Raw genomic sequence first — 27,549 nt, 5'->3', positions numbered from 1 at the left:
AAACCCCTTAGCAAAGCAAACACCATACCTTTCAGAGGAAAAAAAAATACTGTAAACAGAGCTAATCACTGCTAAACCCTTATAATCCAGTCCTTGCCCAAGTTAAGAGACCAAGAGTGAAACACTTCAAAAAGCATTAAGCAGAGGAATTGGTGAATCATTTCTCAAGGAAAAGGAGGAGTCAGAACTATTTTTAAAAAACTCCAAATGCTTGCCAAGGGGCTCAAACCCACCCCGTCGGCTGGGACTACGGGACAAAGGGTCCCATGTTGCCCGCCGGGATGGCTGCTCTGGGGACCAGGGAAAAGGCTGCCATCACAGGCTTCAGCCTGGCAGTCGTAATGAAAGACTTGTCAAACAGAAAATGGCCCACTTTTAGCTCCTCTATAAAATATCTACAGTTACCAGCATTCCCTGTACCTCGTTGAGTATTACGTTCAATAATATTAATAGGCTCGTATTTACCATATCTTAAAAGCTAACAATCCCATTGCCGGCACTAATTAAAAAGACAAGAAGCTGAAAAGAAGCAGTGGATTATTTCTTCAATATGGATTCATGCCTAGATCTAATAAAACCCGCTTTAGTGTTATAACCTTATATTTGTTTCAAGAACGCTATAAAAGATAAGTCTGCTTTTTGTTGTTTATTGACTTGGAGGGTTTTTCTTTCAGATCTGTAATACAGCATTACAGCTATGGGGAGGCGATGGAGTAGACTGTTTTCCCTGAACAAAACAACGCTTCTGTTACCCAGATGCCACATCTGGGACGATGGCTGTGAAGAAACCGCCGCGCCTATTCAGAGAGTAGAACGCAGGAATTAGGGAGGTTTACCTGTAACAAACCCTCCCTGTGACCTTACAGAAAGCACTACACCTACGGCTGCGAGTGCGTGCCACCGCCACCTTTTCCAGGCGGTGGACCGTGTGGCTTCTTCCAGCCACAGAGCATCCCTGCCACAGAACCGGAGCTCCCGTGCACGCATGCTCAGCGGATCTGATGCCTTCGCCCAGGCCAACCCGCTCCACATGTACACTCCAAGTGCACTACACAGTCCCAGGGGGAACTTTCTACTGCACAAGAGCACACAACCTACCTAACCTGCAACTGAGGATAAAATTAATAATGAGACAGAGCAGGGCCTTAATCAGCCTCGTCATCAAAAATGTTGCAGGCTTTCCAACAAAATCCCAACAGTTGCTTCCCTTACGCACCTGTCCGTCCTTCCCCGAGTTTCAAGACGAGGACTGACACAGTATAGGAGCGGGTACGTAATGCAGTACAACAAAATAAAGATAAACTACAGCCACTCTCCCAAAACCAGAGCTTCTCCTAGGTGAGCTCATCTTTAGACCTAGTTTCTCATTTAAGCAGAGGCCAGAAGAAGTCTCCTGGAGACTGCTGGGACTGGCCTTTGAGGATCTGAGCGCTCCCAGTGCTTTCCCATGTGTAAGGAGAATTATACACCATTTTATTTCTAGTTTTTCCTGCAAGATGCTGGGCCCCACTACTTCATAACAAGTTCCATTTCTCCTTCCCCGTGCCTGTCTGACCTTTCTCCTTCAGTGAACCACTTAATTATGTGGAAACAAAAATACAAAACGATGATAGTTTAAAAACACGAATGCCCTAGCTTTATACGTGAGAGAGCAGCCAAAACCCCCAAAGTTGTGGGTCTGCTGCTGATTAAGGATGCCAGAAGGCACTAGGGAAGAGCCACCCTCTGCCCACACAGCCCTTGTGAGCAGCTAGGGACCCTACCCCTGTTTTAGCACGTATCTCTCTGATTACTAGAAAACGGAGAAAAAAGCATGAATGTCAGACAGTCAGTGGTCTTACAACATTTCGCAGTGTTGCAGTTCTTTCCTGGCAGAGGTTTTTTGGTATCAGTGATAATAACAAGGAAAATGTAAGGAAAACTTCATTTGAGCACGTCAACAGCGACCGCATTCCTTTAGCTTGTGATCACTCTAATTCAAAGAGACAAGATATTTCCCCCCCTCCTTTCCTGCACTTAATTTCCAGGTAGAGTTTGTTAAAGCCTGAAATCCCACCTGAACTTTGGCAAGTCTTTCTAAAAAAAAAAAAAAAAAAAAAAAACAACCACAGAGAGAAAAAAAGGACCCATACACAAATATTTGGCTAAGCGACCCATAGCAAATTGCGTAATGCCAGTTAAAAGTTGTGTTTTTTAAGTATCAGCCCCAGAGGTTTTATCTGAAATAAAATCCTGATTAGTTCAGAATCTGGAGGCAAACTGTGACCTTGCTCTGCATCTCCAAATTTGAAACATTTGTGTTGTGCCCTTCAATAATGATGACTCTTGCTAGAAAGGAACAAAATCCTTTCAAAGACTTGCTTATTTCATTTAATAAGGTAAGAAGGCTCCAAACACGCATAGAAGAATTAGTTCAGCCTTGAAGCTTGATCAAAAGAGGTCACCCAAAATCGGAAATACAGTGCTCTATCAAGCAAAAATGACCCATCTCCAGGCATGCAACCGCCTCCTGCGTCCCTGCATGCCCAGTGATGTTTCTGTCTATAACAATCCCAGCCCTCAATCCTTAAGGTCATTAAATGAGAATCAGGATTAGGTCAGCACACAGAACACAAGGAATTATATCCATTTCTTGCATCCTTCTCCTCGGTTTGCCTGGGAACACACACTGAGGGCTGGGGGCGAAGGGGAGGACCGCACTGATGAGTTTTGCAACACGTTGCCAGGTAGATTAAATAGCCTACCTCTCTCCAACCTTTGCTTTACCAGCCTTACACTTTCAGTAGCCAGGGAAAAAAAAAAAAAAAAAAAGAAAAGAAAACCCCTTAAAAGAAAAAGAAGAAATATGATTAAAAATAAATTGAAAAGCCCAACTTGTAATAAAGCTGGCACTTGCCCGGGGCTTCAGAAATGTCTGAGACATGACACTGACTTCACAGACACTCTACAGACACAATATATAGCTTTTATAGGGGAAAAAAGGATACCTTTGTGCTATTTAAAACAGGTTGCAAATACAGTTTATGTTTTGAAAACGTGGGGAGCACGGCTAACAAAATACAGAGAGCAGCAACAAAACAAGCAACATTAATCCTACAAAACTGTCATTATATAGTGTTGTTGTTTACACTCAGCCTCCAAAAAATACCTTCTGTTAATTTTTTTAATTAATGGGCTGCTATACAGTTAAATAAACTCATGAAGAGCATTCATGACTCTTGCATTTTTACTTCGTATGCCAACCTTTATTTGCATTACTGTTATAAATTACAACAATACTGTTGATATTCTTCTCACTTGCTGTGACACCCAATGGAGCTCCACAGGAGAAAGAACATAACACAGGAAACCAGGGCATTTGATTTTGCTCTCATTTAAATGTATTTAAGTCAGACAAAACTCCACTGAAATCAACGGCTATGCTAGTGAAAACCACTGCAATTCCGTCGCTGCTCCTAAGGCACTGCCAAACAATCTCCCTACATGCAGCGTTTCCAAATACAGCTAGACTACTTCTAAAATACCAGCAATCCATGCAACTTCTTATTGGTGTGAAATTACTTAAGCCTTAATTCAGCAAGGTGCTTAAGCACATTCCTAATTTTACAGGCATGGGACATGGCAGCGACCTTAATCAGGCTACTCACGCCCTTACATTTAGGCACAAGATTAAGCATCTTGTGACATTAAAAGCCACAATGACGAACAGCTCCACACGAATTAAAGACTGCTTCATGCCTTCCCAGGCATGCTACCATTTTAAGTTTGCCATATCCCAGGTTTGGCTGCACCGCTTATTAGATAACCCGTAACGTACGAAGATCAATAGCCTCTAATAATTTGAATTACACCAATCATTTGAAATAAGACTTTTCAATTTCTATCTGATGCCTTCTGAACTTCATTCGCAGTGTATACACAGGCTGGATAATAGCTTTAAAGCATTCCTTTGTGGAGTTTCCCTAAACAGCCCTCCTGAATGTGTAACTTCATTGCTTATGAGTAAGCATAAGCAAATATAAGGGGAGAGTGCACACCTACGAAAACAGCTGGGAACAAACATTCCACTGCTGAATTTTCACATGAGATGCAAGGCTAAAACACAAACCAGCAAACATATTTCAGGAGCTACATCTCTTCAAAGAGCCCACATAAACCTAAACGATTACTGCATGATCTTAATTTACCAGAAGAAGTAAAAAAAGACCCAACACCCACCCCCAAAAATAACAAAAAATCTCCAGAAATAGACATCCATAGCCTAAAGAGGACTTCTGGATTTGGATGTGCACATAATTCAGGTGATTACATGTCTAATGACCCAGCTTCTGCATGTACATGCTTGTATCCGCACACACAACTGCAGAGCTCTGGGTGCCAATGTCAAGGTGCTTTGAGGACTCAGACTTATGCAGTTATTTATCAAAGACCTCAGAAGCAAAATAAAACATAACCAAGGCAAAGAAAAAAAATTCATCTCAGCAAGTGCAACAAAGTGATAGTTTCCCCTTACCCTTCAACAGCTAGAGAAAATTTAAGTCTTGTTGATGTCAATAAGTAGTTATAACAAAGGCATTAGTAATAGTGAGGATAGAGAATGCTGTGTGAATGTTCTCAGCATGGTTCATTGACACGAGATCTAAAAATTGAATTATTAAGGAAAAAAATCATTGATTCTAAAATCCAGGCAAGGTAGCCAGCCTATGTTAAAACTTATTTCATTTTTCCAGCGCTGCTTCGTTCCTAAGCTCTCAGAGCCACAGCTTTTTCCATTGAAAAGCAAAAGACATTTTACGCACAATTTTCCCTCTACTAGAAAGAGGTATATTGTGCCCTTCAGTGAACATAAAATTGATATTATCATCTCTTAGTTTATATCTCACTACTTAACCTTCAGATTAAAAGTTATTAGATTTGAATGACTAAAAAGACATCATGTCACCTTCCGTTCAATGTTGGGAGATCGGAGAACTTGGGGGAAAAGTCTGAACGATAAAAGCACAAAGTTACCAGGAGCGTAAAGTTGTTTTTCACATTCTCTGATGAAAAGGCACAAGCTCTACAAATGCAGTGATTTTTTGTTTTTTCCACGATGTTGTAATCATCAATTATCAGCGTACTATGACACAAAAATCAGACGCAATCCCAACAGACTGCATGGAGTTTAATCTATACTTTCAAATGGCTCTTTCAATAGCAACGGCAGTTTAATAATTAGGCTTTATGTCTATTCGGACTAAATGACTCAACACGGATGCTCCCTGAAAGTCTAACAAACAAATTTGGTCTAACCCAGTTATGTCAATATGAAACAAAGGCTTTATCTTGGATCTAGTTTAGCACTTTTGTTCTAAAGAGATAAATCCACATCATCATCAATGGGACCAAAAAGCTCCTGATGCAGTTTGTAACCTCTCCCCACAGGCTTTTGAAACAAGATGAAACTCACCAAACTACTTAAAAAACAGAAGAAAAAGAAAGGCATTACTTTAACTCGCACTGTGATATTTTCAGAATTCTTTCTAGTCAAATCTTCTTTCTGATCTGCCCAATTAAAGGAGCCTCTCAACAATACACTAAAACCCCCATTTCTTGTACATTTTCCTCGTCTTTGGACATGAACAAAATCTGAAGAAACCACGTATTCCCTCTGGAGTTCGCTTCCCTCAGCCAAACACTTCGCATCTCAGCATTTCTCGAAACAGCTACTGCCAAAGGGCCCAACTGTGGCAACTTCGCATCCGTACCACAAACACCCCAACTGCAGTCAGTGAGACCGACTGTGAAGAAATCACTGACTTGGGCCCAGAGACCAGAACCTAGTCCAAATTTCTCATGTCTGTCAAACATTCTTTTTACCTCCTATACATGAAGAAAATTTTATTTTTTCATTTCTATACATTCAGTGGAAATAAAAGTGTAAAAAGTACTAACCAGGATGCAGTGAAATATGTATAATGCAATCTTTTTTTCTTTTTTTTTTTTTTTCCAAGGGAAAAACCCCTTCTTTCCTTACTTTGTGGACACACGGCAAAACTAGTATTTATCTAAACTCTTCAGAAAGCTTGAAGTGACACTTTGCAATTACAGTATAGTTCAGCTGAAAGACAGAGTGAAGAAACAAAACTTCTCTGCAATTATTTATATAAACTTCCTCCTTGTTTCTCCACGTACCAGTTGCATTTATATCGCTATTCCAGTTTGTCATAAACACAGTCACCTTGTAACCCTTTTTATCAAGCAATCTATGCACTACCTAAAAGTACACTACACTCCGTCAGACAAGCTATAGGTTTACATTATACAAACATTCCGATTCTGCCTGCTCAGCGCACGCTGTCAATAAATGCAAGCAATTGCAAAACAGCAGTGTGTGTTTTTTTCTTTAAGAGAACACTGATACGAGCCTGCCAGTTCTGCAAAATAAACTCTTCGCAATCTCTGCAGCTAATCTGTCAACAAATTACTATTAAAGTCATACCTCCTAAAAGTTCAAAAGCATTCTGGATTAGACAAAAGATACTGAATTTTATACTCGTGGGGCAGTACTTGAAGTTACGGTATCAAAGTGGATCTTGCTATTGATGTGAAGAGGTTTGTATTTCTGCCACCGTGCAACACAGCGTTTGGTGCCTTGCTGCTATACATCAGAATTCAACTTTGTTTTCATTCTCTTTGTTCAATTCATGTTCTTGTTTTTCTGCTAATGAAGTGAAGAACAATTTAATGAATAGTCCTGAGGATAAAAATAAAACACAATAAATAGTATTTATTTTATAAGCTAAAAAAAAAAAAAAAAGACCTGGCTAGGACTAAAGCGTTAAACCTTCTATTTGAGTAGGCGTCAGAAACCACTGAAGCAACTAAAGCTGTGAGCGTGTACATTAAAAGGCAGTTTGTCCCCATGAGCCTTTTCTACTCCTTGGTAGACAAGAGTCACCCCATCATTACATGCTTTCTGTCCAAGCTTCCCTCGCCCAGCCTGACAGGCAGCTTGTGGGTCACTCCGACACCCATTTATCACCTCCCAGATGTTTTCTGTCATGCCTCAGAGCCAACGGGTGTTGCCAGGCTTCTGCCTGGTACCCCGTTCCCAGGTTTTCTGCCCCGTCTCTTGGTTCTGCCTCTGTGGGAACCGTGGGCTCCTGAGCCTCACTGCCTGACTCCATACCAAATGCTCACTTTTGATCTTTTTAGGAAGTCCAATGACCCAGGAAACCTTCATGCCTACTCCAGGTTTTATAGGCAGGTCACCAAAACCCTGCCCGTTCCACCTCGTCCTGACAGTCATGCCCACGAGACATCGACCGCTGGCACCTGTGGAGCCAGCAGCAGCAGGAAGGCCACCTCTCCCACCCTCAGCAGGTACCAAAACGCTGCGGGAAAGGGTTTTCCTTCCCTTTCAGTCTGGTCTGGGGGTGATTTCTCCTGTATATATCTCCATTTTCATCCAACTCTTCCACAGATGTACTGTCCCTGAAGAGTCGCTTGTATTGCTTTGGCTTTCTTACTTCACGATTACACATATATAATCATCAGTTGGAGCTATTTGGTTTTATTATACACAGCAGAACTCATCCTCACATTTGCTCCTCCCAGCTTAAGAGTACATTTTACAAGATTGCTAATGCTAAAGTAATTTAGCATCACATCACTCTGTCTCCCCGCACGGCAGAATCACCCTAAGACAACACGGGCAGCGTAAAACTTGTCCTACAAGTCCTCCCTGCGCTTACTACAAGAGTGCTCACGCCGTACACTGGTCCTTCAGACACAGGAGCATTTGTGGTGCTCAGTATTTTTCCATGGTAAAATATTTACAAGTTTGTAAACCCATTAAAACTTCCTAAAAAACCTGAAGCATTTCTGTTTTCCTCTCTCATGCTAACAGAGCTCCCAGTCCTTATAAATTCATAAATTTCACAAAAAGTGGGAACCAAAGTTCAGCACAGACGCTTTACACAAGCCATCGTAAGTCCAGGTTCCACTGCTCAGCCACGCTCATCACGGGAACGCACAACTCACCGCAACAGCAAAGCTCAAACTACCCACCACTGATTTCCGCCCCCCCACGACAAAACAAGTGCCAGGTGGCAAAAGAGGAAAGATTTGAACAAAATGCTCTTATGAAATAGCTGTTTAATTCAGAACTCATTCATTTGTATTGAAGAAGTGTTTCATAGAACGCATTCTGTTAAGTGACCTGAGAGCATATGTTGTATACGGAGAAACATCTAAACATTATGCTCCATGTTGTATGTGTATCTGTAAATGCTTGCATTAGCTGTCTGAAAACAACGGGTTTTTCTTCTTTTCAGCATTTAAAAATATTTTCCAAACACAAAGATTGATATTTTTATGTTAGCTCTGATTACTCTTTTGTTGTTATCAGGTCTTTTTCTCTCTTGTTTTTTTTTTTTTAATAACTGTTTTAAACTTTGCAATCAACTTGCTTTTTAAAAATATAAACTCTATGAAGAAGTTAGTCATCAAAACCAATTAACAGCACAATTCAAACACAGAACATTAAGGTCTTCTAAGAACTTGGAGAAAAGCAAGCTTCCCCGACCACGTTTATTGTACTGGCGGAGGATAAACAAACTATAAGCTAAAATCTGAGCTGTGCGAAAGCAATCCCGAGCCTGGCGGTCCTGCCCCCCAGCCCCGCACCCTGCTCCCACGGGGGCTGGCAGCACTTGTGCCCGTGCCAGGCACCGTTTGGGGGAGGGCTGGAGGACCCGCGCAGGAATGAATTGGTGCCACTCCTTAATTGACTGAATGGGCGGCTGTTGAATGACACAACCCATTACGCTGGAGATTACGACGTTATCTGAGGCGGCATGAGCCCTCTGGATGGCTACGGAGAAGCCTTGGCACGAGGCGCCGGCAGTGAAGGTTAGTAACTGGTGGTAGGAGCAGAGGTCCGAGCAATGCTGGTCTACGGTGCGCACGTGTTTGTGCGAGCCCCCCCTCTGCTTCCCTCTGCACAAAGCAGGACTGGAAAATTCCATAGTGCTCCTATGGAAAACGCAGCGTAATTAACTCATTTTGCTACGAAGCCTTTTTAAGGCAAGACCTTTGTGTTGAACAGATTTTACTGTTCCACTCCTCTTCTACTGTCCTATATTAATCAAAGCTGTAACCCCTGTTGTCTTTGCACTACGAATCAGAATGTGCCCCTGGCGAAGAATGAGGGAAAAGTCAACAGGAATTAAGTTTCAGTGCAACTGTTTACTCAACTGTGGCCTGCAGTTATTGAAATTTTATCCGTGGTTTTGTGTGACTACTGCAGTAATGAATTCAGCATGGCTGTGATCTTCTCACTGATGGTATTCTCACTTCAAGTAAAAACCTGTAGGATGAAAATGACTGAAACAATCCAAGCCTATGCATTCAGTATCATCCATTTTTCTGACTTGTTTAATTATGGCAGCTTTCTGTCCTACATTGGCAAACGGGGTCCCCTGCTCCTCCCCGAGCCTTCGGTTTGCTTTGTTTTTTTGAGTGCAGGTTTTTTCTTCTCCACAACAACCTGCTAAAAAGATCACTGCACACTTAGGGGAGTCTTAACCAGCTGCCAATCGCGTATTTAAAAGGTTTTAAGAATGCTTATTGCATTAGAGAAAGCGTGGGTTAGGCGTAAGTGTATTCACCATGGCTCTGCTGTAGCCTTTGTTCCCAAACACGCTAATGACACGTGCCCAGCACTTTGGTGTAAAATTTCCTCCAAGGGTTTCAGAATTTTATCAGGGAAAAGAAAAAGTATTACATGGATAACTTACACTGGTGAACTTGGTCACTTCCCAGAAAATACACTAATTAAAACACAAAGGCAAACGCACTATTTGGTTCCGATTCTTCTGACTGGAGGAGTACTGGCACGGGACGTATTTATTTATTTATTCTGATGTTCTGCCGCAGCAGATACCTCCGCAGCCTTTCTCACTAATAGAAAACATTCTGTTGATAGAGGTTGCTAGGTTGTGTTAAAATTTGTTGCAAAAACAAAACTTAACGTTAGTGTATTTTCCACCCAGTGACATATTTTGGAAACCAGTTATTTGTATACAGCAGTCCACCCAATCGCTGCCACCAGACTCAACATATTCAGGCAATGGAAGCAAGCCCTGATCTCTGGGTATTTCCAGGGAATAATTGAAAAAGAGCCCCAGAAAAAAAAGCCCAGCGTTTCCCTTTACATTAACGACTGCAATCCGCTCCAGACAAAAAATGTACAGAATGTCGTAGCCAAGTCCTGAAAGCACCCTCTGACTGGCAAATACAAGGGGTTTGGGAAGGGGGGGTTAAATGCTTCATGCTTTTCCTGTAAGTAGGAAACTTGCAATGTGTCTTACAGTACCTGCTGTTGCTGAAGATGTGCTAAATCTGCAGCCCCAATTTCAACTGAAGGTGTCTCGCCGTTTGATCTCACTTCCCGCAGGCTGCACTCTAGTAAATGGTTGCCACCGCTCGCTCCATTCTGAATGGCTGAACCGTTACTTTTTGTCTCAGTCCCAGATTCTTGCATCATGACTCAAAAACCTGAAATAATTTAGGGGAGGAGAAAAAAAAAAAAAAAAAAAAAAGCAGCTGTTAAAACAGTTGCTGTATATAAGGAGACATGCCCTGTTTTAAATCCTGCCAAAACTGTAAACATTTGTAATTTCCCTTCGTACGATTTATCTTTCATTAATGGTTCATGCTACTAGTTTATGTTTATTTATCTGTTGGTACAGCTATAATTTTAGTAAGTTAGTTCTGTTCTAAATATAGTATTATTTGCTCAACATCTTTTTTCCCTTAGAGAAAAAAAAATATTTTCGAACGAACACACAGAATCCATAATTAAATTTCTCTAGTTACATCTGGATGCTTTCCTTTGAAACGGATGAGTCATTCTTCGCACCATACGATGGACAACATCAAAAACTTGACATACACTGTGTAGGGGCAGGTAGGTGAAGCTGAGCATTCATTATTTTGGTTCCTATTCACACCATGATATTGCCGAATTAGCACCTTTTATTACTCTGAAGCAATTTAGGCTGAGTCTGGGATGCGCTGGGCACCAGCAGTTTTCGTTTGGGGCATGCTGCTTCAGCTGCCCACAGAATTAGCCCCTCTCTGGCAAATTTCTTGGCTGTGGATTTGGTCTGGCTTTGGATGCACTATGGCATTACAGCAAAGAGCCTCCTGTGTTACTTGGAAAAACACCTTAGCGGCCACAGCTATTCACAGCCGGCCCCCTTCACTCTTCATAGATGTCCGTCCCTGGGTGCTTTACAACGCTGCGCTCATCAACTGTATCAGTGGGCCACAGGCCCCAAAGCGAGGATGAGGATGAGTGCTCACTTGCTTACCCCAGAACTGGGATTCACACGTCTTGTGGGAACCAGCTGCCTGCATTTGTGCACAAGACCCCCCAAACAAAGCACATATGCCAGTTTTCAGCTGCAAACCGCTACCTTTGAGATACTTTAATGAGTTGTTTTATAGGTGTTTCCACCTGCAAGGTCCCAAGTTCCAGGATTTGTATGTTGTTAACCTGCTCTGCTTCTGCCAGCCCATCGCTCCCTCCCTTCGCGCTCCTCCTCTCATCCCTACCCGGGGAGAGACGGGATACAGTAAGCCAAGCTGCATGCTCCGAGCACATTGCCTACTCCGCGCTGCCTCACCACATGCACGTGTGAGCCAAATGCCTCTGTACAGGGTAGTTCACCTTGAAAGTATGATGCTTTATATTTAAGGAAGAACCTGTTTGAACTCAATCACTACCCTGAATCAAAAGGACGAACTAAAATCCCTTCCAACACATACAGGAAAACATCAGTCAGAAAGGGCAAGAGAAAGCAATGCACGTCAATGGAAAAGTATGAGGGAAAAACCCCTTCCCTGGGAACTCCTCATGCGCGTAATTCAGAGCACCCAGCCGCCGAAGGCGTGGTACCGGCTGGGGAGAGAAATCCCTCCTTCCAGCACCGGCTCCCCAGGTGTCTGCTGGCCCTAGGTGACGCTCAGCATCAGACCCGGCGCGCAGAGGTACGCTCCAGTCCAACGCGCCAATACCAGACCTCTCATTCATTCGGTAGCTTCAGACGTTCATAATGATGAGCCATACGGCTGATAATCAAAATGTCATAACTGAGAAGCAGCTGACTAACGAGGGCTTTGTCAACACCACGCTCCAGCGTTAGCACTCCTCACTGATTCACGTCCGAGGCGGGTGAACCACTCATTAGCCGGACCCCACTCCTATGATGACGGGATCTATTCACGCTGACGGCTGGCCAAGCACATGGACGGTGCTAGGACAGATTCAAATGTTCTGATTACATTTAAATAAATTTCAGCTGGTCTATGGAAACTTCTTTCAGCCTGTTTTGTAAGATCTTCAAATTATGCAAGGGGACAAAAGGGCTTGGGGGCTCATTATAAAGCTTCTGTCAACTCCCTTGTAAAAGCCCCAGAGATCTAAACTAACCTCTAAACTAAGTTTTCCCAGTGCCACTAGCAAATGCGTTTGGGTTTTACCATGATCCTGCTCTGACGCAGACTGAGCATGGCGCCTTTTTTCCGGCACTAAGCATGATAAGGTCTAAAGAAGTGTTTACACCTAACACGCAAGGCTGGATCACACACCGGGCAGTGACTGCATGGCACAGGTTGCTTCAGAAGAGACAGGAGTGAGAGTCTCCGGACAGCTCACAAGTTACTCAAAGGTATACCATGCTATTTTTATATGCTATGCTACTAAAAAGGACGCGGCTCTTTTAACCAGAGATAAATCAAAAAGAAATTATGTATGTACTTGTTTTCTGCTTCCATCCAAATCTGCGGTCAAGGCTCAACTGGAGAAAATGGAGATTAATTATATTAATTTACGTCAGCAGAAGATCTGGACGAGGATGACCATCATATAAGATCGAGTTAACAGGTTAAACCCAAAGACTCATGTCTTTGCTGTGACACCCAATGGCAAGTGGTGGGTGGCACGTCACCACCACCATCGCACCCGATGGAGGAAGGACCTACTAAAGGACTGGTGGAAGGTACCTCCGGCCAGATACCACGGTGAAAAGAGATGCTAAAACCAACGTGCCCAAGCAGTAAAGAAGTACATTTCATTCTCCAACACTTCTGATGCAACAAATCGACTAGAAGCGAGAACCTGGATAAACTACTAAGGAGGGTCAGAGAAAGCACCGACCAAAGCTCCGAGATGCCTCTGACAGCAGCAAGAAGAATGTGCACCACCGAGGCGCCGATCTATCACTGCCTGATCACGATTTGTTGGCTTGCCCTTCTGAGCGAAATATCTCCAGGACACAGAAAATAATTCACAACCAAACTGGTCAAGAAATTATTTATTGTCTCTAGGATTGCAAAATGCTCCTGGAAAGAAACAACAGTAGAAATTGCTACAATTTTTCCAACCTATAGGACTGAGAAAAAGATGGATTATTTATAGTATTTGGTCACAAAAAAAGATCATAGATCTTGAGAACCTTTTCCATGAGAAATTCCATGCTCTATTTTACCTTTCAAAGTACCCCAGCCAGTCACCACCTGAGCTGCACAGGGCTGGCCCCGGCCCCTCCTGTGCCCACCCTACGTATTGTATCCAGCGGCATCGGCAGCAACTATCAAGGAAATGGAGCTGGAAACAAGAGTTTGCAAAGAGAACATTGAGAGAGTAGTAGAAAAAATAAATTGTGACTTTCATAAAATCATTTTAAAAGCAGAAGTGAACATTTTAGAGCAAATTTTGCTTTAAAAACACCCGTTCACAGGCAGTCAACTTCAATATACCTTCAACTGGTCACCAATACAAAACAAATCCACTTTGCTAAAATATATCCAGTAGAAAACAGGATTTTCAGGGGAGAAAAGATAAAACTGTTTATTTCTTCACTGTAGTCAAATGTGATTTGACATAAATAATCACAGTTTGGTTTGATCATTAAGCGTCATGTCATGAAAATCAACCTGCGAGAGCTTTCTGCAAGAATGATTATTATTTGTCTTTTTGAGCACACCTAAATGAGCTGAGGTGATAGTACACTGAGGATGGCTGAGATAATTGTCTCTCCTCAGCACAGAGAAGCAGGCCTTACAGAAGCCTATTAGTGAAGTCTGTCATTCAAAACTGTGAAAGAAAAAAGCAAAGCAAGGTTGACTTTATGCAACGTGATTAGGTTCTGTGGGAACTGAACAGGAGCTTCAGGTCTAGTACCACAAACTGTGATTCTGGTCTGAATAGAACCCCAAGTAACCAAAATGGTGCTGAAGAAGCTGTTATGCATAATGATTTATTATAGGAAATACAGTACTCACAAAAGCTTCCAAGATACCATGTTCTGACTTAAATTTAATGGCTAAAGAGCACGTCCATCTCATGCAAAAGCAGAGCGACTCATATCAATTCTGCAAAGGAAAATTTATTTTTACAGCTTAAAATTGATGGGGTCTTACCAGTATAGGTATTTTTCTAAAAAATAAAAATTCTATGATATTTCATGATAGGAGGGATAGAAAATTACTTTTATTAAAGCTGACAAAAGCCATTTTTCCCCCTACGAAGGGACCAAAGCTAAGTTGCAGTATGAACAACAACTTGTAAAATTTTATCCTGAAATCAAGGAGCACATAATAAAAGAACTGTTCTTAGATGACTTAATGTCAGCTTAGTTCAAAAAAAATCTCACAATGGTGATCAGTTCCTGAAAATCCCCATCTCAGCCTGCATGAAACCTATTCTAGCTTTGATGCACAATCAAATACAAGCCAAAACCTCAGAGTTTGGCCCATCTCCTTGGTGAATATGTTACGTTCAAGGTAATGGGGTAAAATTTCAGTGGAGTGGAATCAAAGCGAGGCTCTCTGTCAATAGGAGGACAACAGCTAATCATCTTCCAGATGACTTGGACAGAAGTAGGGGAGAGCTCATTTCTTAAGGGCATGGTCAAAATTGAAAAAACATAGGTCAGAAGTGAACTTTGGCTGAATCAAAATCATCTTTCTGAGGACACCAGTGTTGGTATTTTGAACTAAAAAGACAGAACCTGAAGGAATCCTAATTTTGAAAATATTCTGCGCTAATCCATTAGGAAAAAAAAAGGTCCATAACATCACAAAGACCAGATGCTGCAGATGCACATCTCTCAGCTCCACTGGACTTTTCAGATGAGCAAGGTTAAGCATGGAGATTAGTAGGCAGGAGGTGGGCACTGAAGTGTGCAATTTCTGCAATTCCTCTACTAGTATAGTTTCTAAAGACTAAGCAGCATTGTTTAATGTCAGCATGAGGGAGGATTTACCAACTGAAGCACCCGTCAGAATAAGGACCCACTGCAAGTCTGAAAGACTAAGGGACTGATATTCAGATGTATTTAGATGCCTCGCCATACACAGAGGCAGCTGGTGAGACATTTTTAAGACTCCTGAATAAGCACCAACCTACATCTTTAAGCATCTTGTCACCTTTAAAAAAAAAAAAACTATCCCTGGGGTTTTCTGGGCCTTAAAATCTTTGGTTTAATATGCTTCCAGACTCAGCCTGGATTATACATTCAGAATATAGCCTGTATGTTTCAGAGTTACTTTCCAAAGCTTATGATTTTATTTCAGCCATTGGTACTTGGAGGTGTTTACAAATATATACGTGTATATATATATGCACACAAAGTTCGTTCAACATTTCTGTCCCCTGGGAACAGTGCTAGAGCAAAAACATTGTCATAATACATCCCTTCTTTGTCACATTTGTGAAAGATTTTAAGCTAACAAAAAGTTCAGTCTTTATTCCAGGGCAGTTAATTAAGGTTGACCAAGTCAGGCAGAAGTAAATTAACTTGGCTGATCAATTATTTATATGAAGCAGAATAAATGCCCTTAAAGAACTTGGCCCAGCCATGAAAGGACATGTAAATTAAGCACAACACAGATTTATAAAATATATTTCTAGTTTTATAGATAGAAGAGTTAATGGCAAAATCAGTTTTAAGTAAGCGATCAAATGACAAGATCTAGCCCTAAATTCTCCAGCAGGCATACTACCCATACATGCATGGTTTATAAGTAAACATTTTACCTATTTGTTGCAAGCAGTTCCCCAAAGCAAGCTCAGGACTAACTTTAGAGCACTTCTCTGCATAATTATAACAGAAAAACCCCAAACAGTGTCTGGAAGCACTTCATGACAATGCAAGACGGCAAAGAGAGGATTTTACCCCTTGAAAAGGGAATGCGCTCCAGAGCGTGGCTGCCAAGGTAATACACAAAGCACGAGCAAAGCTACTCCTTACCCCCCAGCACAGGTACAAAAGCAATGCAGAAGCAGCCTGGCGCTCCCGGCGCTGCCCGTGACCAGCAAGGAGGACCACGACGGCCTTCCCACGAGACCACTGCCCACCTTACAGGTGGTCTCTTTTAGTCCCAGTATCTTTGGAGCAAGTGCCCAGCGGGGGAAAGCGCCTTGGGCTCCACACCCCACCACCGCTTCCGAATTTTTCCAGGAACATGCTTTGGTGGTCTCCAGCCGATGCCAGAACACCCATCTCCTCCAGCTGACACCCCATCCCTAGGTTGGTGAGGCGGCCAGCAGCACCGTCCCACCATCCATGAGCTCAGTAAAAGAAAAAGGATTCACTAGTGGAAATTAAAAGCCTTGTGTAAGGTAAGGCTTTGATCTACCGTGGGGGAAGGCGTACAGATGTTCAGCTGCTCATTTACTAAATTACACCATGTCACAATTAACTGTGAATCAGCCAGCTTCACATGAGCAGCTCGAGGGCTGCCACCACGCTAAGTACAGAAATAACGTCAGGGAGGGGAGTCCAAACTAGCCAGGTGGACCAGATGACTTCTCTCTGCCTGTGTTTGTGGTTAGCACGACTATTAGAAAGAGCCATCCCAACATATGGCATGATTTAACTAAATCAGATCACGCTGAACTCACCAGCCTTTCTCAACTTACAAACCCCTCCGCTCTCGTCATTGCAGATGGGTGAACACCCGTCATGCTTTTAGAGTTTTCAGTAGCCGTCATTTATCCTGCTGACAGGGTGTATTTTAGGTATAATTATGTACTAACTAACTATAGATCAACTGTCAGTACATTAGGGTACTTTTTGGATAAAACTTCATGCTTACCCCTTTGAAGGCCACTCGCCTACGCACTACTGGTGGTTGCTGAATTGTGCAGGAGTATGAGAAAGGAGAAGGGGATTCAAAGAGCAATTAAGGATGATCTTTAAGAATAAACTGAAATAGTAAGGAATGGAGCGAGTCAGGCTCTGCTGTCCTGAAAAGCGATGCTGAGTCACGTCTGACAGCGGCGTTTGGAGGAGGAGAAGCAAACCTGGAGCAAGGCAAGGGAGGAACACGTACGGGATGTGTGGAAAGAGGAAACAAAGAGACAGCGATGAGGTGAAATCCTTTGATATTTCCTCAGCTTAAAGAGGTAATTCAATGCATTAAAATGGATCCTTGAAATTTCAAAGGATGAAACTCGCACAACAAAGATTGTCGAGAGTGCTATTTTCTAGGATTAGAACAAAAACGTATTGGGATTTGCTATACGATCTTGCATCGCTGAGCAAGACTGTGTACTTACTGTTATGCAAGCACCATCTTCCAATAGCAAATTTTCATAATTATAACAGAAAGGCGTAAATTTTCTAATGCATGGCAGTTCAAAAAGTAATCAAGAGAATGAGCCTGAGGGCTATTTTAATGTATGCAAAGCTAGTGACCCACAGTAAATGGGAGGTAGGCTTCAATGAATGCAAAGTAATGCACACATACTAAAGACCTGGTCTGATGAGGGACGGCTAAAATTAACACCCAATTAATTTCCGAATTGACAAACAAATGAAACCCATAAATCTACTTTCTCATTAATTTTCTTGTGGTATAATTTAAAGCAGTAATATGAGGGCAAAAACTGAGCATTATCCATCATAAATATCAAAAAAAGATAGCACTGTAACACCATAAATTATGCATATTACCTGTTGTTAAAAATGATTAATGTATTATCAACTTTATCGTGCACTGTATATGTCTAGACGTATCTAAAAGCTGAAATTTCATTTAGTACTTAGGAAATAAAGGGTCCAGGAGAAATGGGATTATCCACAGCGCATCCTTGGCTTTGCCTCCTGACACAGGCACAGCCCTGGCACTCTCCTCTCAGCTGGACTCGTCCCAAGCCTTGGGTCGGCGGAGGTTGAGCGCATCGCAGAGGTGATGTGCCAAGCCTCCCCGGGGAAGGGAAACAAATCACGCTGCTCTCGAAGCATCTGCACGATCTGATCCGTGGCCCCGGCACCTGGCTCACGTGGGGCTGTTCCCCTTCCCTGCCTTCCCGATGCTGGGGAAGCGCTCCTTGGTGATGCAGAGCCTTGGGGAGGGAGGTGAAAAGGGATGAAGGAGAGGTAAAATGTGAAACCGTAACTAAATTTAGTGAGTAAAAAGCCAGCGCGTTCCAAAAGTGCTTGAGCGCATCACCTTGGCCAACAGGAGAAGGATGCTGGTCACCCTAGCTCCTCCCTGAGGGTCACAGCAGCAAGAAGCTGAACTCCCACCAACCTGAACCTCTACCAGGGTTGTTGTCCACTTGCCACCCTCAAGTCTCCTGAGTAGCAGCTTCGCCTACTCCTGTCTAGACGCAGTCTGCCGTGACTATTTATTTAACTGTATACAACGACACAGCCTCTTTCATTGTTTGCATGCGTGGCTTGCCCTGACTGGGTTATGTCTTTCCAGCAGCAGCGTGTATCACTGGGGCCACGGGAACCTGAAATCATGTGAAGGCAGCTCAGTGAAAGGCTGCCTGATGCTCTGCGGGAGCTGAAATTTAAGACAGTTGTGGTGAGGAGAAGGGAAGGGGAGTCAGAAGCCTAATCCCACTTGTGCCACGGTGACTTATTGTGAAATCATGGTCAAACAACTTAAACGTCTTAGAGAATCAGTCACCACAGTTACCCCTAAGGAAATCTCTTCTGTTGAGGGTGTTGCTCACCACAAACAGTAAGAATAGAGAACAAGCAAATCCAAGGAAAAATAATTGAAACAGACTTTGAAAGGTTGCCATCTGCTCTGCTTAAAAGAGCTAGAGCTGGTCCCCGTGAAAAGCTAGTGCACCAAAACATACCAAGCTGTGAAGGTAACAGGTCTCACTCCTTTCCTTGAGGTACGACCCAAAGCATCAGGCAGAGACGATGAACAACTCAACTTTTCCCAAACGAGCTTTTTGCACCCTCCCTTCATTTTACACATCCACACAGAAGTTACTCCCAGTCTCACCTTGGACAATCAAAACCCCTTTGCAAAGCCAGCTCTCTCTCAGCCTATGCCTCTCAGCTTGACAGCTATTAAAAATCCATATTAAAGCACGGAGCTCATGCCATAGCTGCATACAGGCTCTAGAGCTGGGCCACTTCCAAGCGACTGGCAGATATGATGTAACCATTTACATACCATCATCGGCAGAGTGAGGGTCCTTCCTCTCTCTCATCGTTTATTTGGAAGGAAAGGAACGGCAGGCAGCAAATAAAACCCAAACCAAAAACGATACCACATTTCATTGTACCATACGACTCTGCGACTGCTACCGTACGGACACGAGCACCATCCGCACTAGAGGAAAAACCCCTCCAGAAGGAGGGACACTTAACCCTGGCATGGTGAGGCACAGAGTGGCTGCAGAGAGCTGCCTCGTGGCTGGCATCTCTCGGAAGGTACCCACCTGCTCACCCCAGCCCGGGCACAGCAGCGTGTGGGGCTCCCCGTGGTTTCGAGTAAAACAGGAACAGAAACGGCAGAGCTATTCTCACAGCCCGGGACTTATTTGTTTGTATGCACACCGCTCTGAGCTTGCAACATAAACTCTTGCAGTCTGTCTCACAGAGAAACAGGCGACTCTTCAACCAAATGAAAGGCCAGAGTTGCATTTAGTAAATACAGTTAGTTTATGCTAGACAGCAGCAGCACCGCTACAATAAGATGATATCAAACCCCGCAAGACGAAATGCTGGCTGTAGATGAATTAGACTCCCACCCTCCATGCATATCTCCATTAAAGCATTTCTAATCTCTCTACCAGCCTCCAGAAGCCAAAAACCACCTCAAAGCCAGGTGCAACTTTGCAATACATGTGCACAACGCAATTTTCACTTCACTATTTTCACTTAGTTTAAGGCAGCGAAGGTTTGATTCATCGCAGTAACACGAGTCCGTTAATGACCGGCTTGTCCACTTGCACGCTTCAGGTACCTCCTGCTTCCCCTCCAGCCCCGACACCGCTCTGGTAGCCAAAATGAACAGCGTGTTTGGACCACCGGTGCAAGCTAGTGACTACAATATGTCACACTTCTATGCATATTTTGTTGCTTGTTTTCCAAGGGATTAAAAGGTCAATTATTTAATTTTATCCTTCAAAAGCTTCTTACAAATGTATATCCAAGATATTTCAACAGATTAATTCACCTATAAAGGAACAGACACCACCTTCATACAAAAAGAGTTAACATTTCTTTCTCAAGGTCACTCTAAGAGGGTTTACTCCCTTTGTGTGTGAAGCCCTAATAATTTACTGTTAGTGCTAACCTAACAGGTCCCGCCTGGCATTTGAAATCCAAGCCCCATCCAGAAACAATAACAAACAATAATTTTGAAAAACAAAGATGGTGTGAGTGAGTTTTTCTCGCTCATTTGCAAAACAACCTAAAAGCAACAACTACCAGGATGGCTCGCTCTAATTACAACTCCCAGAAACCGAAGAGCAAACAGCCAGCATACAGAAATTAGCAGATGTAAAACGCAGTTTTCCAGTTATAGAAAGAAGAAAAGCAGCTCTGTCATCTCACTCGCAGGAGGAGGAGCGACAGAGCACGTTTTTAAATTTGGTATTTTCTCTCCATTCAAACAGCCCTGCTTCTAAAACAGAAATGTTCCTCAGATCTCCTCGGAAATAAAAGTGAAAGCGTTGCCTTTTCCAACTCCACCGAGGGCACACGCATCAATTAAAACCCGACATGAGAAAAGAGGGAAACCAAAAAGCCCCTGCCCAAAGGCTGACACAGAACGCAAGGCTGTACTTTCGGGGTGATTACCTGGTTCATAGCCCTATATCTTTGTCCTAGACCTTCTAACTCCTTGTTTGCCCCACGCAGGATTTTCTAGCCATCAGCCGTCTACCGCTGTGCTAGTCGTCTTGCAGGAGTGCTCTCTCCCTTCTGAAAAAAGCAAACAACTGGATAGATATCATTACACTAAGGAAATCTCTTGGAAAAACCAAACAACTTGCTAATCTTTCTAGCCCCTTCACCCAAGTTAGAGATAAGCAAAGCAAACCAAAGTGAGTTTCAGCCACATTCCAGGGACAAGCTCCCCTTTTTCTCCTTTATCAAAATCCCAGCATTTAAAGGTTTTTTTCCAGACCTTGCAGGATAAACTGCTGCTCACACCCGCAAACAAAGCAATATTTGTTTAATAACTGATTGCTGCCATGGGTACAGTAAACAAGGGGCCCAGCATTTGTGTTTATGAACAAACACATCATCTTGCAAGAGCAATTTAACATTAACCAGGTGGAATAATCAACAGATTTCATAGGTGACACTCGGGGCAGGACTAATGTAAACAGAGCAGGGAGGAGAAAGGGGCCACTCTTAGGGAATCAAGGTTGAGGCAAATGCATTACAGAGTAAACAGCTGGGAAGAACTCAAGACAAACAAATAGTCATTCTTCTGACATTTCGAGAAGCAGAAAGGTTGTACGTTACATACATCAGCTGCTGACCACCATGAAATCAAACCAGTTGGGGACCAGGCCTTCTTGTTTACACAGTGCCATGTTTGCTTATAAACAACAATTTGCTGTTACCAACCTCGCATTACTCATTGCATAAACGAGCAGATCAAGTGAAATCCTGTTAACTCTTCTGTGGATTGAGGATTTTTTCCCTCCCCTTCATCAACAACAAACAAAAAGCCTTTGCAGTCTTGCTGTGCAACTTGAAGACAACAGGCAGCAGGGGAAAATACATAGCTGTGCATCTGTTCTGATAAAGGGTAAAGAAAGGAGTTGAAAACGCTTGAAAGTGTTTTACAAAACAAGATTTACCGGCCAAACCACTGATGTAAAAGGTCTATTTGCATTAAAAAAAAATAAAAATCAGAAACTGCAAAATGTGGGATGCAAAATTTTCATTGTTCTCCTCCAACAAACAAGCAAAATGACAGCTTTCTGCACAACTTAAGCTGCCCAGCATGACGACGTACATGTGTAATTTTATACACGTACATCCACGCCCGTGCCAGCTCCCCGCACGCAGCAACGCGCAAGGCTGAAGCGGCAAGGCATGGTTCAGCCCTCTTCCTCCTTTTTCTCTCCCATCCTCAACCCTCCTGCTTCTGCCTCCCATCGTCGTTCTCCAATCTCGGCAGGTCTCCCCAGCTCCTTTTCGTTAACCCAAGGGGGGCCAGAAGCCCCTCTGAAGTCTTCTCACAACTCAAACCTCTGGCCCCCAACTGCCCCCACCCAACGTCCGTCTCTGGCCCTGAGGCACTGTGACATTAGTCCTCAAGGTGCTCAAGATGCCGAAGTCCCCTGGGTTTGCCACCTCCCAGGAAGTCTTTCCTTTCCCATCTCTCATCCCCATAACATTCAAGAAGTTGCCCATCGCAACGCTCCTCCAGGGAGGTTTCTGTAACTTCTCTATCCTGAACGCGGATTTTGGGAAAGATCTGAAATATAGGGAGAGAAGATGGATGGTCCTATCGGTAGGGGTTAATCGAGGGCTCCAGGTTACATTCCTGCCCTGACACAATCTCTTCGTGTGACCTCCAGAAGTCTCTTTACCCCCTTCCTTTGTGAAGTAAGCCCTTTAAGACATTGTACTGGTCGGACGGGGGTAGAGGACGTAGTTGTGGGCCACACCACGGGTCCTCTTTCCTCCCAGTTGCATCATGGCCCCTACCTGGTTCACCGCTACCTTCTGATGAACGCCAGCACCGCCACCAAACACTGAGTAAAATCATCCCAGTTTTGAATATATGAAGCATCCAAGGTCACAGCTGGCCCTGGCGCTAATCTCCCCTCCGTTGCCATTTCATGTGCAAACAGCATGGTGGCCAGAAGCCTCCCCCCTCATCATTTTTTCACAAGTTTTAGAATATTTGGTACTCTTCTTCACAGCACAATCCTGGACATCTGTGGCTGGCCAAGAACCTCCGTTTTCTTTTTCAGAAAATATTTAGCCTTTTGTTGTAGTTTTTTTTTTTTTAAAAAAAAAGGTTCAAAACCATGAAATCAGTACAACCTACTAATAAGACAGGTATTTAAATAAAACCCAAATGCAGTATTGTTCAGGCAGCCTCGTATTTTTTAGTACAGCAGGTTGACAGCATAATAGCAGGCAGGATGAAAGGTGCGACTCGAGGACGGGGTTGGCGTCCGCACACCAGGAAAACAGAAGTGCTGCCCCATTTCCTGTGCTTCAGCAGAGTATTTCTGATGTCTGGGGCTGCCGGGGACTTAACTCTGAATTAATGATTACACACAATACCCTCCTTTCTCCCCTCCCTGCAGGACAGCGAGGGCCAGCCTCACCGAACGACTGTGGGCAGGCAGGCACAGGTCACGGGGGATTTAGATATTTCACAGCGGCTTCAAAAATTTAGACACCGCAACCTGAAGGCTTCTGAAAACATCAAGCTTCACATAAAAGTCCTGATATTTCCCTACTCGAGACAACTGCTCTCACCTCAGCTGCGCTGCCTGTTCCACGCTCCTTTTCCAGCACGTAAAATCACAGTTTATTCAGTACAAAGTAACTATGGTATGATAAAAACTATAAGCATATCATTCAAATGCTTTATTGGTCAAATAGATGGATGCTTTTATTAGTCCAACCTTTTTTGTAATGGAGTGCCACTGATGACCCAGTGTTAGCCTCATTCCCTGCTATTAATCACACTTCTAAGAGCTCATTTTGCTTTAAAATCTTAAGAAATTGCTATAATTTAAAGACATGGTGTCTACATAATGGGAAATGCTTCACAGATTGTATCATTCCACATAACACAGAATTTTTATGGCAATGCTGACCACGATACCAAGGTGTTACAAAACTTGAATAAAATATTTTATGAAGAAAATCTAAATGTAAACTTACTTTTGCATTTGTGGTTTGCCACATCCATAATGTTTTAATCACAGCCTTTCGGGAGTTGCAGTTTTCAACTGCATGTGGCTTACATAGATTAACAATACAAAAACACTCCCTGAACAAATATAAACAGCACAAAACAAAATTAAATGAAAATTAAATAAAATAAAAGGATGGACCATGAGAGAGAGACTGTTCAAGCTATGTTTAAACAATGTAACACATGGGTTTTATCCTTTTGTCGACTTTATTACCCCCTTCTTTTCTGCACAGGGAAAACAGATTATGTTTACTGTGAAAAACTTCTATGACAACGTAGAAGCATCTTACGAATTTACCTATACCGAGAATTAAATTAATACATTGATAGTCTTAACCCATATTATTAAAATGTACCTTGCAAAATGTTTTGACAATGTTGACTGCTGCAGGAGGGAAAACACATTTAAGACAATTTCAGCCAAATGCAAAAGCAGAAGCCTTCCATTTTTCAAATGTAAAGTAAAAAGCATCTTTAAACATCTTCTTATGAAAGAAAATGCAGTGCAATTATGTTATATGGCGAACACAAAAGCGTGTTCTTTTCCTCAGTTCTCTAACAAGATATTAGTACCTCCTGGCCTTAGGAATACTATGTGTAAATCACATCATATTCAGAGTGTCTGAATTAATTATAATAGGAGCTGGAGAGAAATGTTAACTTTCCAGGTTGTTGCTAAGGATTAGCCCTTGTTTACAATTCTGCATTTATAGAACAAGAAAAATTTGTCAGATGAAGGGCAAAGAGGAATGCAAGAACACAAATTTAGCTTTGATTTCAAAACAAATCAGATCTTGCAACCATTCCCTGAAAAGAAAACCACAGTTTTTAATGTGAAGATGCAAATGAGTCTCAGAATATAAAAATGTTTTATAATTCTGTGCATTCAACACTACTAGATGTTATTTAAAGAATTTATGTTAACATTTCTCATCCTCACACAGCAAGTCCAAGATGCTGCAAACAGCATCTATTTAAAATGGATCGCTTTTCTATGGGGCACTGGGTAGCTGAGGAGGCTGAAGCGGAAGGCGGCAGAGAGTTGGCCCCCGGCACCAGGTTCGTAGGGGTTCATGGACTACTCCAAAGGCGTTCAAGAGAGCGTGCTAGGAGGGACAAGCCCCTTGCCTTCAACCGGCTTAAAGTGGCTTCATGGAGGTCTGCACCTCCACCCAGGGAGCAAGTCCTGAATCTCAAAGCCATTGGAAAAGGCACGCTGGCTTCCCCAAACGCAGTGAGCCTGTGATGTGAACAAGGCACCTTTTAAGAAGGGCACTCGGGAGCCCAAGAAGGGTCCGCCGTGCAGGACATGGTATTTCTGGTGAGCAGTGCAAGGATCTGGTGGGCAATGCAATGCTCAAGGCTCAAAGTCCACGGGAAGGGTCCCAGTGAGCAGAGTGCCGAAGCTCTGCAGGGACTTGCAGGTCTTGGGCACCTTGGCAAATCTGGCCAGGGAAGTTCAAACTGCTATCGTCACTATTCTGAGGATAAAGAAAGCACTTCGGCCTCCAGCACTTTCATTTCTTTTCACAAACAAAGGCACACCCGCTACAATGAAGTTGCAAAATCATTTTCATTAGGGCTCCTTGTTTTCACACACTTAAAGCCTTCTAAGACCTGCAGTTCCTCTCATGCTCCCATCAGTCTGTGCTTGTGTGTGGAAAACTAAGCAAGGGCTCTTCAGTGGTTTCAGTTTATGGAAAAGCAAATGGAAAAATGCTTTTTCCCATTAAAAAAAAAAAACAAACCAAAAACACAAAACAGAGTAACCACCAACTTCTTAGCAGAGTGACTTGCAAAAATGCTGAGCACCCACAACTGAGAGCATCTAACCCCCTGCCTCAAGAATCAGGCCCATGACACAGAAAGACAAATGCACTTAGCTAAGCTTTTGTGGGAACATATAGAGTCTCCTTGCCTTGCCCTGTCCAAGGGCTACGGCTATCAGATTACAGCTAGGACAGCACGATGCAGAAGAGAAACCATCCATGTGCCCATTAACAGTGGTGTGTAACCTAAACCACACACACAGACACAATGAAAGTACCCGACGTACCGGTTTAGCATCAGCCAGAACAGAATAAGTGGGACCGAAGACGTGCCTTCCTCCCCAGTTTTGTCTTGATGTTTTCTTTCCCAGGAACAGCTCCAGCCCGAGCCCAGAGCAAAGATCCCACCCCACCACACTTCTGTGCAGGAGACGCATACATACTGCACACGTTCCTTAACAGCCACATGCTCAACAGTGACACACATGGATCTCAAGCACCCAAAAATACAGTTGGTCTTCACCACACTGGCCCAATAGAGGGGAAAAAAAAGTGTGATTTTTTTCCACCTCAAAATTTCATCCTGTGCCTGAGAAAACTCCCTAAAAAAGCTCTGTCGAAACCGATTTGTTTCTACTCACCAAAAAAAGCACATATGCCTACTTTTGAGTCAGGATGCAGGAAGCCAAGCTCTTAATCTCTCTTCTGCATTCACCCATGGCTGAAGAGCAATGCCCATCTCCGAGACAGCACCGGAGAAGGCTGGGAGAGGCAACAGCAGAGAGGAGCAACTGGACACCAAACAAGCCTCTCCGGCTTGCCTTGGCGTACAGCAGCAGGCAACTGTGAGCACTCCTGCGGTGGCCTAGATCTTCCCTGTGCATGATGCCAGTGTAACAGGGAGCCTCCCACTGAACAGCACTGTGGCCTCACCACCTCTCCAGAACAATCTGTTTGGCCCTGGGCTGGAAGGATCCATCACAGCCGAGCTCGGCAGGGGTTGCTCCGCACTTCGGGAAATGGCCTTTCTGGTGCTGAATCCCCAGCAGCACGTGGGGCCGTTTACAACCAGCAATGTGTGTTTCGTGTTGAAAATCTGCACTGAAGGCAGTATTTGAACATCTCCAGCCACATGCAGGTGCACGGTCACACAGATGTCCTGGATGCCGAACACTGTAGAGCCAACGCATGTGGCTTCCTGCTCCAAGGGCTTGTGAGAGCGGAGGAGACACTATTTACACTCTATTCAAGACAAGGCTATTCAATGTCAGGATGTGCCATAAGAGGGTAATTTGCACCCTACGCTGGATTGTAAGATACAGCAGTCACAGACCGTATGATCTCTTCCTTCGGATTAAAACTGTTTGCACGAGTCAAAGCAGAACAAGGAGAGTAACAAAACAGACAGTGTATTTTGTTCTACACTGCAGCCACATTCAACTGCCTCAGCCGAATTCTTAGAGTAAACAGAGCTTTAAAAGAAAATAGCTAGAATAAAGAGCTTCTGGAAAGTTCCTACTGATTATGCATGCAAGAATTCTGCTACTGCTTCCTCCCATCGTCT

General features: G+C 43.3%; 1 protein-coding gene and 1 long non-coding RNA gene across 18 annotated transcripts in view; both read right to left on the bottom strand.

Annotated features, from left to right (window-relative positions):
* Window positions 1-27,549, bottom strand: part of FOXP1 (forkhead box P1) — a 390,881-nt gene that overhangs the window by 158,311 nt on the left and 205,021 nt on the right. For 9 of the 17 annotated variants that reach the window (XM_075095656.1, XM_075095655.1, XM_075095666.1 and 6 more), the window contains one exon: window positions 10,361-10,542. In XM_075095656.1, coding sequence (XP_074951757.1) covers window positions 10,361-10,531 — 171 coding nt within the window. In that variant the 5' untranslated portion in view covers window positions 10,532-10,542. The other 8 variants (XM_075095652.1, XM_075095665.1, XM_075095662.1 and 5 more) reach the window with 3 other exon arrangements.
* Window positions 9,212-10,349, bottom strand: LOC142058476 (uncharacterized). The gene is made up of 2 exons (XR_012661007.1): window positions 9,843-10,349; window positions 9,212-9,352 (listed from the first exon to the last, which is right to left on the bottom strand). It is a non-coding gene; the product is annotated as an uncharacterized LOC142058476 (long non-coding RNA).

This window comes from Phalacrocorax aristotelis, chromosome 6 (assembly GCF_949628215.1).
Source record: "Phalacrocorax aristotelis chromosome 6, bGulAri2.1, whole genome shotgun sequence".
NCBI classification, from domain to species: Eukaryota; Metazoa; Chordata; class Aves; order Suliformes; family Phalacrocoracidae; genus Phalacrocorax; species Phalacrocorax aristotelis.
This window is presented reverse-complemented; position numbering and strand designations above follow the sequence as displayed.